Source organism: Pseudonaja textilis, chromosome 3 (genome assembly GCF_049901715.1).
Source record: "Pseudonaja textilis isolate UNSWEBS1 chromosome 3, rPseTex1.2, whole genome shotgun sequence".
Lineage (NCBI taxonomy): Eukaryota > Metazoa > Chordata > Lepidosauria > Squamata > Elapidae > Pseudonaja > Pseudonaja textilis.
This window is the reverse complement of record NC_141992.1, coordinates 113,000,446-113,012,241: the sequence shown is the minus strand read 5'-3', so window position 1 is coordinate 113,012,241 and position 11,796 is coordinate 113,000,446. Positions and strand designations below refer to the sequence as shown.

General features: G+C 39.2%; 2 protein-coding genes across 5 annotated transcripts in view; one reads left to right on the top strand and one right to left on the bottom strand.

Moving 5' to 3' along the window:
- Positions 1-11,796, top strand: part of MTRR (5-methyltetrahydrofolate-homocysteine methyltransferase reductase) — a 58,651-nt gene that overhangs the window by 1,644 nt on the left and 45,211 nt on the right. The gene's annotated exons all lie outside the window — the stretch shown is intronic.
- FASTKD3 (FASTK mitochondrial RNA regulator 3) lies at positions 717-11,558 on the bottom strand. 4 transcript variants are annotated; one of them, XM_026700995.2, is made up of 7 exons: positions 11,374-11,558; positions 7,876-9,333; positions 5,018-5,097; positions 4,273-4,447; positions 3,392-3,461; positions 1,883-1,997; positions 717-905 (listed from the first exon to the last, which is right to left on the bottom strand). In XM_026700995.2, exons 2-7 carry the CDS (start codon positions 9,308-9,310, stop codon positions 789-791), a joined length of 1,992 nt encoding a protein of 663 aa, XP_026556780.2. In that variant the 5' UTR covers positions 9,311-9,333; positions 11,374-11,558; the 3' UTR covers positions 717-788. The 4 variants fall into 4 exon arrangements, with proteins under 4 accessions (XP_026556780.2, XP_026556781.2, XP_087786795.1 ...); XM_026700996.2 differs by having other exon boundaries at positions 11,241-11,418; XM_087930669.1 differs by having other exon boundaries at positions 10,849-11,383.

Sequence of the window (11,796 nt, the reverse complement as noted above, 5' to 3'; positions counted from 1 at the left end):
CCTCGTGAAGTTGAATAGTTTTGATTACTGTTTGTAGTGGAATTTTTGTCAAAGCTACTAGATACTAAAACTACCCACAGTATGAGTTTATGTAAGCCACATTTAACCTGCATCTCCTATCAGCCCAGAAAGGAAGCTTCTTCACAGAACAGCATATAGGAGAAGGGGGACGTGCCAATTTTAATCAGGAGAATAGAGAAGGAAAAATAAATGTAAAGTCACTGGCCCCTATGAAAATCTTTCTCGTGGTAGAATCTTCTTGTTTTTACTTAGTGGTAAGCTGCCTAGAGACATCTTTTGGTGAAATGGGCATCATATAACTTTACTAATTAACAACACTTAACAATATACAATGTATTCAACATATACACATACATACATATCAATATACATTCCATACAAATATGCATATATGCATATATTCCATGCATACCTAAAAGGTATGTGCACTCAAATTATATGTTTACTGTCACATTAAGTCTGGCTCCTTTGTATACATGCACCCTCAGCCTTCAAAAACTAAACAGAAAAAAAACCCTAAAACCATTAAGAACTAAACATTCCAATATTTTCCAGGACACGCTATATAGTACCACGAGAAAATGCGACTATTTCCCAGGTTAACATGATATTAAGTCAATCACATCGGGAAAAAAATAAACTTGGGTGCATTTGTACTTTCTCTCCATGTAACACCAGGAGACAAAACTATATAATAGGATAAAGCGCTGGATTTATTTAAATCTCAATTTCTCAAACACAAAATGAAGAATAGCCTTCATATACATTTATTTGGATTCGGCTTTATTTTCATGGAAGCTATAAAAGTTAGGAAATACTTTCTTGTGTAGGTATTCCTGCACATCATTTTTGTTGTCCAATGGGTTAAACTCAAAAAATGGGATCTGAAATGTAAAGAAATGCAGGAAACATTATTCAAATAATTCTGCAGAGATTAAAACATTAGAACAATTTTATCCTGTTTTCTTTTTTAAAATAAAGACATGAGCAGGCTTATCACAAAAGGTCATTTAATCCCTTTTCATTTACTTTCCCCACCTGATAAATAAAGGCCTTGTTCCTGCCCTGTTCCAATATTCTTGACAGTCCTGTCACCTATGCTTTGATGCAAGAATGGCTCCAGGCATATGGCACAACAGGAATGCAATGGGCAACAGGTCCTTGGGGGACTACAACTGGGGATTTTAGTCTTGAATAATGGCTGTCTTCTAATAAAACTGAAATGCTAAGTGCTACAACAAAATCCAATTATACCCACTGGGGAGAGTTCATCCTAGGGTTATGAACATAGTTTAAAGTGAAACATTCAATTTAAATGAAGACAATCCCAAAGGCAGTCTCAAAGTGGGAAAAAGAAAGATTCCTGTCTGAAAATTTTAACAGTTATTTTTGGTCTAGTACTGAACTAGACATTCCAGTGATTCAATTCAATATAATGGCAATAATGTATGTACTGGTATTAGAACTGAATAGGGAAATATTGCTTTGAGACATACACTTTTTATTTAATTTGTATACTGCCTTTATTATTTTTACAAATAGATGATGAACATATCCAACACACTTTTGCTCCTCCTATTTTCCCCACAACAATTCTGTGAGGTGAATTGGGCTGAGAGAGTGACTGGCTCAAGTCACCAGACTGGCTTTCACAGCTAAGCCAGGATTTGAACTCACACCCTCCTGCTTCCTAGCCTCATGCTCTAAGTTCATTGAGACCAAGAGCAAAACAGTCTGGATCAACCCTCAGAAGTAATCATTTCTATGAACAAAGCACCAATATGGATCTCCAAATATAGTTAAATATTTGAAGAAGGGTGTTCCTATCTCTTGAAATATATAGCAATATTATTGAATTTACCTGTACAACCACATAACCAATGAGCTTCAGGTGTCTTTGCTTAATGGATTCTTTTCCAAGAAGATTGTGACTATTAGCACAAAATCTTTTTTCATCATCAATGCAGAGAGCTATTCTGTAAAATCAAAACATTGCCAGTGCTTCAAATTCAAAATGTCAGTGCAGGCTTTTTTAAGTCAGAGACCTTCAACAGGGTTAGATTACAACTCATTACTGACCAGCACAAAAAATAATGTTGGATATATGCATCTGAAGGGAAACATGTTGGGAAAAGCTGACCATTCCTACTTTTTTTTTTTTAAGCGAATGCCATCACAATATGAACAATAGTTCATTATAGGCTAGTTTTGCCTGTTTTAGGTAAAACATTTTTGCTTGTTTTTAGGTAAAACCGTTGTAAAACATGCCCACTGCAATGACACAGGATGCCACAAACAGCTGCAAATGCAACCTGGCTGGCAAGTACCCGAAGTGTGGTCACATGACTGCAGGGAGCAGGGGCATCAGAACTTTGAATCTGGTTTGTAAGTACCCACAGGGAGATCTGTTGTAACTTCAACTGGTTGCTAACTGACTGGTCTTAAGTCGAGGACTACCTGCAGTCTTCTGGAACAGATAGTCTTCCTAGTTGACATTTCAGTTCAGTACAGTTCTGGTGTGCAACCACAATGAAGCATAACCAAGTAACTCATTCAGACAGTTTGCAGGGGGTGAGTCGGAAAGCCTCTGCGCCTGCGCAAAGTGTGCATTTGGTGCACGCAAAGCACGCCCACCAAGCCACACCCACCGAACCAGTGGTAAACTATTTTGAAACCCACCACTGATAAATATATATGACAAAAGTTGGTCAACCTCTTTCACCCTGACACACACTTGAGAGAACTGTACAACAAGCAGTTCCAAGCAGAGTCAAGTTAGCATTAGGGGCATAAACAGGAGCCTAGACGGATGGACAAAAAGGTTGTGGGTTTTCATTGGCTTATGGCTATTGTGAGAATTAAAAGTAGTTTGCTAAGCAAAGCAAATCCATGGACTTTTTGGGACCAGAATCATCTGCCATAGCAGTAAGGTGTGAACAGGGATTCCTTCCTTCTGAAGGTAGCATGATGGATTTGCATGCTGCCACCTTCTTTAGGAAACAGCTCTAGGGAACTGCAACAGTACGGAAAGGAAGGGGCAAAAATGTAGCAAAAACACTAGCTTGACTTGAACATTGAAAAATGTGTGGTGATTTCTCAGGGGTTGAGTAAAGACTAAAAAGACTTGGAACTCTTGAACCACAATATTGCTGATATTCTACCAATGTTAGCACATGTATAATGCTTTGCTTCTTCTATCACAATCAGAATCAACCACACAGGAAAAAGTAGAATAAACTTTTCAAACAGAAATATAAACCAAATGCTAGAAATAATGTTTTACCTTTTCATGAGAAAATAAAACTGAAAAGTTTCTTCAGGTTGTGAACTCATTTTGGAAAATAACAACCAACCATCCAGTTTTCCTTACCTTTCATATACCTCGTCATATGCGTTGACGGGTAGTACAAATCCTTCTTCATTGAGCTTTATCTCAATATCTTGTACAGACAAACAGAAAGAAAATAACATTCCTCGCAACTATCTTTTTGCTGAATTTCATTACTTTTCATAATTGAATAAACTTATTTTTAATCCAAATTTTAATCAAACAAGGAAATGGGCAGCCTTACTATTTGTTAAATACATTTATCTTGGCTAGAAACAAACATAGCTGTGCTCGAATAAAATCTTAAGAATTCTAAGAAAATACTCAAGTTCCATGCAGTTGAGAGTGGCTTAAAAAGTAGGAGGTAGAAGGCTTCAAGGAAATTGTCTAGGGCCCTTGCACCAATGGAAGATGTATTGTTTCACTTTTTATCCCCACCATTATGTCCCCACATCCAAACCAATTAACTGCATGGAGAGTCAATCACTCTTGCTGGAGTTCTGAAGGTATAGTTTACAGAGTTCACACTGAATGAACATGAGCTTCTAGGATTATAGTTTCCAGAACTTCAGTGCTATGTATGAATATTCAATACAAATACTCTGAAGAACAAATTCCAACAATAGAGATAAGACATCATGAGGGAAATAACATCAGTGGAAACTATTGCCTAAGTCCAAAGCAAATCCCTGCAGTCATCGAAAGGCCTAGCAGAACTCACAGAGATTTTCAAAAGTTAATTTACAAAACTATATTTTTTAATGTGATGCAAAGGGAAAATAATCAAATATATTGCTGAAGATTAACCTCATCTCACCCATTACTCCTTGGAATATGGCCATTCAACCCACTCAATCCTGAAAAAAAACTGCACCCATCTAAACTAAACACAGCTATTTGAAAAGTACAGACAGTTTGCTCACCTATAGTGTAGTGATATGGTGTCAGAACATTATAGACAAAATATTTTTGGCTCCCTAAGAGGTCAATCATGCCAGCCTTCACTCTGTTGAAAAGATGAAGATCAACCTTGGATTCTAATGACTCACATCTAGTGTAAAAGGACTTGACTTGGTAGTCTAGGGGGAGCCTGAGCTTCTGCAATGACAAAAGATTAGAATTTTAATCAATTTTATGACAAGTTGCTTCCTGTTGATTAAAAAAAACAAATATGAGTAAATATGAGTAAACATTAACAAGGTACATAATGCTGGAATAATAATGACGAATAAGGTGGAGAAGACACAGCAGAGAAACCACCACATTGGAAAACCCATAAAGTAGTATTAACAGACTCTTATTTTTCTCTCCAGTTACAAGAGAAAAGTTATTATTAAATACAAGTTATTTTCCAGATGCAGATGTCATGCCCTGGAATGCTTCTTTGGGGTTTGTGCTATAATGGGAGCAGAAGTCTGCCCCCCCTGCCCGCCCCCAGTATAAATCTATATGAACACTTTCATCTTGTATATCTTATGGCCAAAATCCCATAGGACTACAGCCTAAAATGCCAGCAAAATTATTACTGCTGGTATGGAGGATTACTTACAAGGAACATTAATATTTTTGGCCATTAGTATTATGCAACACTTATTGGATTGAGTACAGATGTACAGATGCTGGCATTTGCTTAACGATTAACATCAATTACCATCAAAAATATCATACCTTATAGTATGGACACTCCAGTCGAATGGTTAAAAACAGCTGAGTCAACTGAGAAAGAATCTTCGATCTTGGACTTTCAGCTAAGATGCAAACAACCAGACAGACACATCATCACACAGCAACTTAAAGTTAATTGCTCAGCTTTCATTTTTACTAATGTTTATAATGCCGCTCCAACCCCAAAAGATTCTTGAGCGGTTTATATTCCCTTAGAGTTAGAAAAAGCTAAATCATCATTCTCATCATTAAATAAGAATTATGAGTCCTCTAATGCCAAAGAAAAGCAAACATTATTTTAAAAAATGTTTTAAGGGGAGGGGGCACTCATAACAACTATGGAATAGCCACATTTTGATAACTGTCTAAAAAGTCAACACAGTCAAATCAGTCTAAGCTTGGAGCAGGGGGATATTGTTCCAAAGAAGGTGCCATAACTGAGAAGAAAAATCCCTGTGATTCCTGAAGAGAACATTCTCTAGAGCAGAGTTTCTCAATGTTTTCGGCTTTGCAGAAACCATTGCTCGCTCGCCCGCAGCGCATGCAAATGAGGATGGATGAATGCACGCTCGCCAGCTGTTTCTGCGGCCCAGTTATAAACACCTCATGGCCTACTAGTGGGCTAAGGCTGACAGGTTGGGGGCCCCTGCCCTAGAACAGCGGTTGCCAACCGGTGGGCTGCGGCCCACTGGTGGGCCACGAGAAAATTTTGCTGGGCCACAGAGAAATCTCACCCCCAGAGCACCCCCCAAAGCAATTAATCCAGGCTGCGCAGAAACACAAGGCTGTGCCGCCCACATGGCCCGCGGGAACCCTCCCTGCCCACTCACTCCTTACCCAACAAACTTGCCTGCTAAATTGCTATTTTTCCTTTTTCCGACCATCAGCTGTTCTGCTGTGCCGGGAGATTGCTTGCTTTCTAGTTAGTCTTTAGATCTTTGGCTCTGCTTTTAAGCACAGCCGAACCTCCCTTAGGACTGAAGGTTCTATTATTCAGTGCAGACTCAGGGCAAGCAAATTTTATGTGACAGACTGAGCTAGCTGATGGCAGATAGATAGATCACTGAATGATTCTGTGAGCAACTCAATCTGCCTGCCTGCTTTGCCTGATTTTGGGTAAAAGTTGTTCTTTTTTTATTAAAGAAATCAATATTTATATAAATATTTATAATATTTACACACAAGCCATGCCTAGCTAGTCACATGACCACCAAGCCACAAATTAAGCCATGCCCACAGAACTGGTTAGTGGTCCCTGGGATTTAAAATTATGAGTTTGGTAGTCCTTGAGGTCCAAAAGGTTGGTGACCTAGAAAGATCTGTATAGATTTTATGCTTCCAGATCTTACAAAACAGGCACTGCCCACTGATAGGGATCCTGTAGAATATTTTAAAGGAAACAATCATCATCTTGATTACCACCCAGAAGGAAACTGGTAATCAATACAGTTTTCAAAATGGAGAAGTTTATAAAGGAGAACCGACAGTAATTCTTAGAAGTTTGTGAACCCTTTTGAGTGTTCAATATTTATGCATAAATATGACCTAAAACATGATCTATACAAGTTCTAAAACTAGATAAAAGCCAATTGAATAAGCAAATCAAAAGCATTATGCCTGTTTATTTATTTATTGAAGAAAAGAATGCAAAGCTACATATTTGTGGCAAAATTATTTCATGTAGTCCTCAATTTGTGGTCACAATTGGGACCAGAATTTCCTTTGCTAAGCAAAGTAGTTATTAAATGAGTCATGGCCACTTTTATGGCCTTTTTTGCTAGAGTTGTCAAACCAACCATGAGGTCATTAAGCAAATTCAGCTTCTCTCTTGACCCTGCTTGTCAGAAGCTGGCTGGCAATATTGCAAATGGAGGTGATGTAATCCTGGAATGTTGCAATCATCACAAACACATGCCAGTTGTCAGGCACCTGGCTTTAACTGTGGGGATGCTATGATTGTAGGAAGTGCGAGGACTTATCACATTTTTTGGTGATAACCTTTTTTGTCATTTTTTTACTGTGGGCACAATGGCACACATTAAAAATGAAATTCTGTTGCCTGCTCTCAAAAGTGTACACATACGTAACACATACAGGTATACACATGCTAGCTAGCTATATTAATCATTGTCCATCTTGAATGCATATCGGAAAGAGGAAGCTTGAGAGTTCACAAGATTGATACTATATGAAACAAAAATGTGACTGAATCTCTATGTTCTGCTTCGTATACCACGAAGCCTCCTCCCAGAAGGTAACAAGGAAAACAGATTGTGAAGAGGATGTCTGGCATCCCAGACAATCCTGTCGATCCTGGTCAAGCATTGCTTGGAATGGTATGTCCTGGATAGATGGAAGTGAACTACCAATAATCTTCTCTGCCATCCTCACCAGTGCCATTGTAATTGCAAATGATTGGTAAACAAATGGTTTTAAGTCAATATAACTTGCATTACTTTTATATTATTACACACTGTTGTTTATAGTGTCATAAATACTCCCAAAACTCCAACTAGTTGTCCCCTGCCACCTTGTGTGGCTTCCCAAAGGCCATGTTATGGTCATTACTGCTGATCAGAAAAACAAACTTAGAAGATAAGAAATCTTGAACTATCTAACTCAACTATTGGCAAGTTGGGTGAGGTAAATGGGGATGAGCCAAACAGATACCAAAATTTTAATCATATTTGGTTTGTTCTGTAAGTGCTATTATGTCTTTATAAATATTTTAAGACCAGGCAGGCATCTGAATGCCTTATTAATCTTCATTTAAGGAGCACCTATGGCTCTTACAAACTATTTGAAAACAACTGTTAGTAAGAGAGCTATTATAACAGAAATTATAAAGTTTACTTGCTTACCTTGCAATTCATGCAGAAAAAAGGGACTGAACAGTTTTTCCATAAAATTGAGCGGGTAGCATTTAATGAGAATGCATGAATGAAGAAGGTTCACAAGTTCATGAGGCTCAAACTCAGAAAGTCGCATGCTAACGAACCTTTCAACCTGTCGGAAAAAAGATGGAGCAGACGGGGGCAAATAGTTGAGCTTCCCAAATGGAACAACCTGCTCAACAATCTGAGAAATGGTGAAATTATCAGCATTGTAGATAAAGGTTTCTGCCACTGCATTGAATATGGGTTTGGAAAGAATGCATAGCGTGCTGCAGTACTGCATGATTTTGGAAATTGTGTTGGGATGCATCACAAAGGCAAATTTAGTAACATGTCTTTCTAGCGCCTCTGTGAAACACTGGTCAGAGCATCCGAAATGAATGAATGCTTCCAGCACATCTATCATTTCATCATCTGTAAAGTACGGGATATAGCATGATGCATGCTTACAAAGTTTTATTATCAAGTTACTGACTTGGGTTTCATCTAAAACAACCAGAGCACTTAACACTGTACTTGTCTGTTTGGGAGTGAACTGGCAATCTTCTGTCTCTGCAAAACTGTTCATTTTGCTTAGCAGGTTCTGGAACAGGTTCGTTCTCCTACCTGCATACAGCTGCAGAGTTCTGTATACCAGGACCATTTCTTCAATCTTCCAGTCCTCAACATTTGTACTCTGAATTTGATTCATAATTTGGTCCAGCATAGCCTGTTCTGGTCCTCCAAGATTAAATAAGCCTTCTCCAAGAATACACAAATTTTTAATGGTCATTTGTCCCTTATCAAGACGTTTCTGGGTCTCTGATACCAAGCAAACCATCAGGGTATTGCAAGGATCCACATGCAACTTTGTCAATGCATTTAGAGAATTTACAAGAGCAGAGTCAGATAAATGTGTAGATTCTTTCTCCAACCGCAAGCAAAGTGATTTGAACATATCATTTTCTATCAGCAACTCGGGACTTTTCATTAAGCTGTCTTGTAGCTGGACTTCACCCAATCGCTGAAAGATTGCTGCTACCATGATGTCAGATAAACTTTCCAATGAACTCACAAATTTGAAAATATCTTTGTATGAAGACCATTGGTTCAATTCTTTCAAAAATATCTGTTCACCTACTGTCTTGTTATTATAATTTAAATTGTTATTGGCCTCTCCAAGATGTTGCACTGTTTCCACAACAGGGCTAGTGTGATTTTTTAGTTTCACATGGTAGTTTCTACAAGAAGTGCACAGGAACCCTCTTCTGTTTTCCAATATAGAAGAGTCAAAGTGGCTGACTGCCAATTGCCTCATTTTCTGACAGAAATGGCTGAAGGCTCTGCTTCCAGTTAGTAATTGTCTGCATGCTTGTACATTCGAAACATATACACGGAAAGATCTGACAACTATGAAAGCCATCTTAGCTTGGCTGATGACATTGTCTGAAAACAGAAGAAAAAGTTAAATAGAGAGACTGACTTTTTAAACAGTTTGAAATGATAAGCAAGAACAGCATAGAGTTAACATCAATGTCTCAATTCTGTGTGAGAATGAAATGATCAGAGTATGAGACTGTTAACCAATGAATTCAACTCAGAAAAATACCTTAAATATTAAGCATCTGTAAATATATCTTTGAAAGTATTATGAATAAGGCTAAAGTTCAAATAAGTACCTAGATAAGACAAGACAAGGGAGAAATTTCAATCCTGCTCCTTGTCAGTATTGCCATGGTAAAAAAGAAAACAAACCCAATTATGTAAAATGCAATACATAAATAATTGCAAATGTAAATTGTGCATTTCTTTGGTAAACACTGCAGGATTCAAGACTTTTTATGTGAAATGCAACTACTGTGAGCTCTTTCCTACTCCTCGGCCAATGCGTTCTTCTCCGGTCCTCAAGGTAGGAGGAAGGAGGAAAGTGTGGCAAATTGCTATTGCCAGAAGGGTCCTTTTATTGCGGTTGGAAAAGGAGATCAGCAAAGTTGCTGCTCTCACACAAGGGAGACCACAATAACAAAGCACAACAACCACCCATAGAAACCAGGGCTACTGCCCAGGCCTGAGCAACAAAGCAAAAATATCCAAGGAAATTTACGAAGTCTGCACTACTATTACTCCTTCTCATCACTCCTTATCACCCAACCCAATGAGTTCAGGAAATAAGACAATGCATTTTAAAAAGCTCGGCTTAGAGAAGACAGCAGGATGTTACTAATTTGATAGGCTGGCCACAGACAGGTAAATGAACATGTAGACTGTCTCTGGAGCTTCCTTCTTGCTGAATTGGAGTTGTTCAGATCTCATGGGGAAAGCAGAAATTGAGATATAAGGCAAAGAATTTATCTGATAGTCAGTGTCTTTCTCAACTTTAAGATGAGTGGACTACAACTCCCAGCATTCCCCAGCCAGCATGTTGACAGATAAGGTATAATAAATATTCCTTATAGAGTCTGTCATCTGCACCTCTATAACTGTCTGGTTTGGCTCTGCAACCCAACAAGACACAGACTCCAAAGAGGAATTAGGACTGCAGAAAAAACAATTACTACCCACCTGCCTTCAATTGAGGACCTGTATACTGCACGAGTCAAAAAGACGGCTGTGAAAATATTTACAGATCCCTCACATCCCGGACGTAAACGCTTTCAACTCCTTCCCTCAAAATGACGCTATAGAGCACTGCATACCAGAACAACTAGACACAAGAACAGTTCCCCCCACCACCACAAAGCCATCACTCTGCTAAACAAATAATTCCCTAAACACTGTTCAACTATTACAAAGTCCGCACTACTATTACTGTTAATCTCATCACTCCTTATCACCCATCCCCTCCCATTTGTGACTGTATGACTGTAATTTTGTCGCTTGTAGCCTTACGATTTATATTGACTGTTTCCTAGTATGATTTGATTGCTTATTGTACCCTATGACTATTACTAAGTGTTGTACCTTATGATTCTTGACTCTTCATGAATGTATCTTTTTTATGTACACTTGAGAGCATTTGCCCCAAGACGAATTCCTTGTGTGTCCAATCACGCTTGGCCAATAAAGAATTCTATTCAAAAACAGTCGCAACAGTGGACACACTCCTAAGCTTCCCGGCCTGTTTTTACTACCGTAGTAGCTGTAATGGCAGCACCCACCGGTCAGAGCAGGGGTCTCCAACCTTGGTAACGTTAAGCCTGGAGGACTTCAACTCCCAGAATTCCCCAGCCAGCAAAGCAAAGCAAAGCTGGCTGGGGAATTCTGGGAGTTGAAGTCCTCCAGGCTTAACGTCACCAAAGTTGGAGACCCCTGGGCCAGAGAACCGCAGTTCCCAAAGTTACAACAGCGCTCACCCAGTGCAAGCGGCGTGGAACAGCTTGCCCCCGACCCCAATGGTTACCAAGAGGGGATTAAGCCAAAAAAACAAACAAACGGAGCAGGAACCGCACAGTCCGCCAACGGGCTCCACGTGGAGGTCATCCTTACCTTCTTCCCCAGCGATTTCAAGGTTCCACTTCTGGTTAAGCGCGACAACCAATCGGATCGCGTCTTTTCATTCTGTGCCCACCCCTCCTGGATTCACGGATTGGCTGAAAAAGTCGCAAAAGCCCACTTCGCCCCTTCAAAGCGTGACCCTGATTTGCTTTTGCATACTTCGTGGAGATAGAAATGTACAGAGGGATACATGCCCTGGGCTCCCCTGTTGATATTTGCTGGTAAGGATAGGATTGGAAATCGAAACTCATCGGCTTGACCAAAAAAAAAAAAAAAGCCTCATCACTTCCAATGGCGGAGCTCATTATCATTAATTTCCAATTCAGCATCGTCAGCTACTGCAAGCAAGACGACCCAGCCCCTCCTGCTGTTAATAACGATTATTCAGGAGTGGTTTTTTTCTGAAAATTTTGC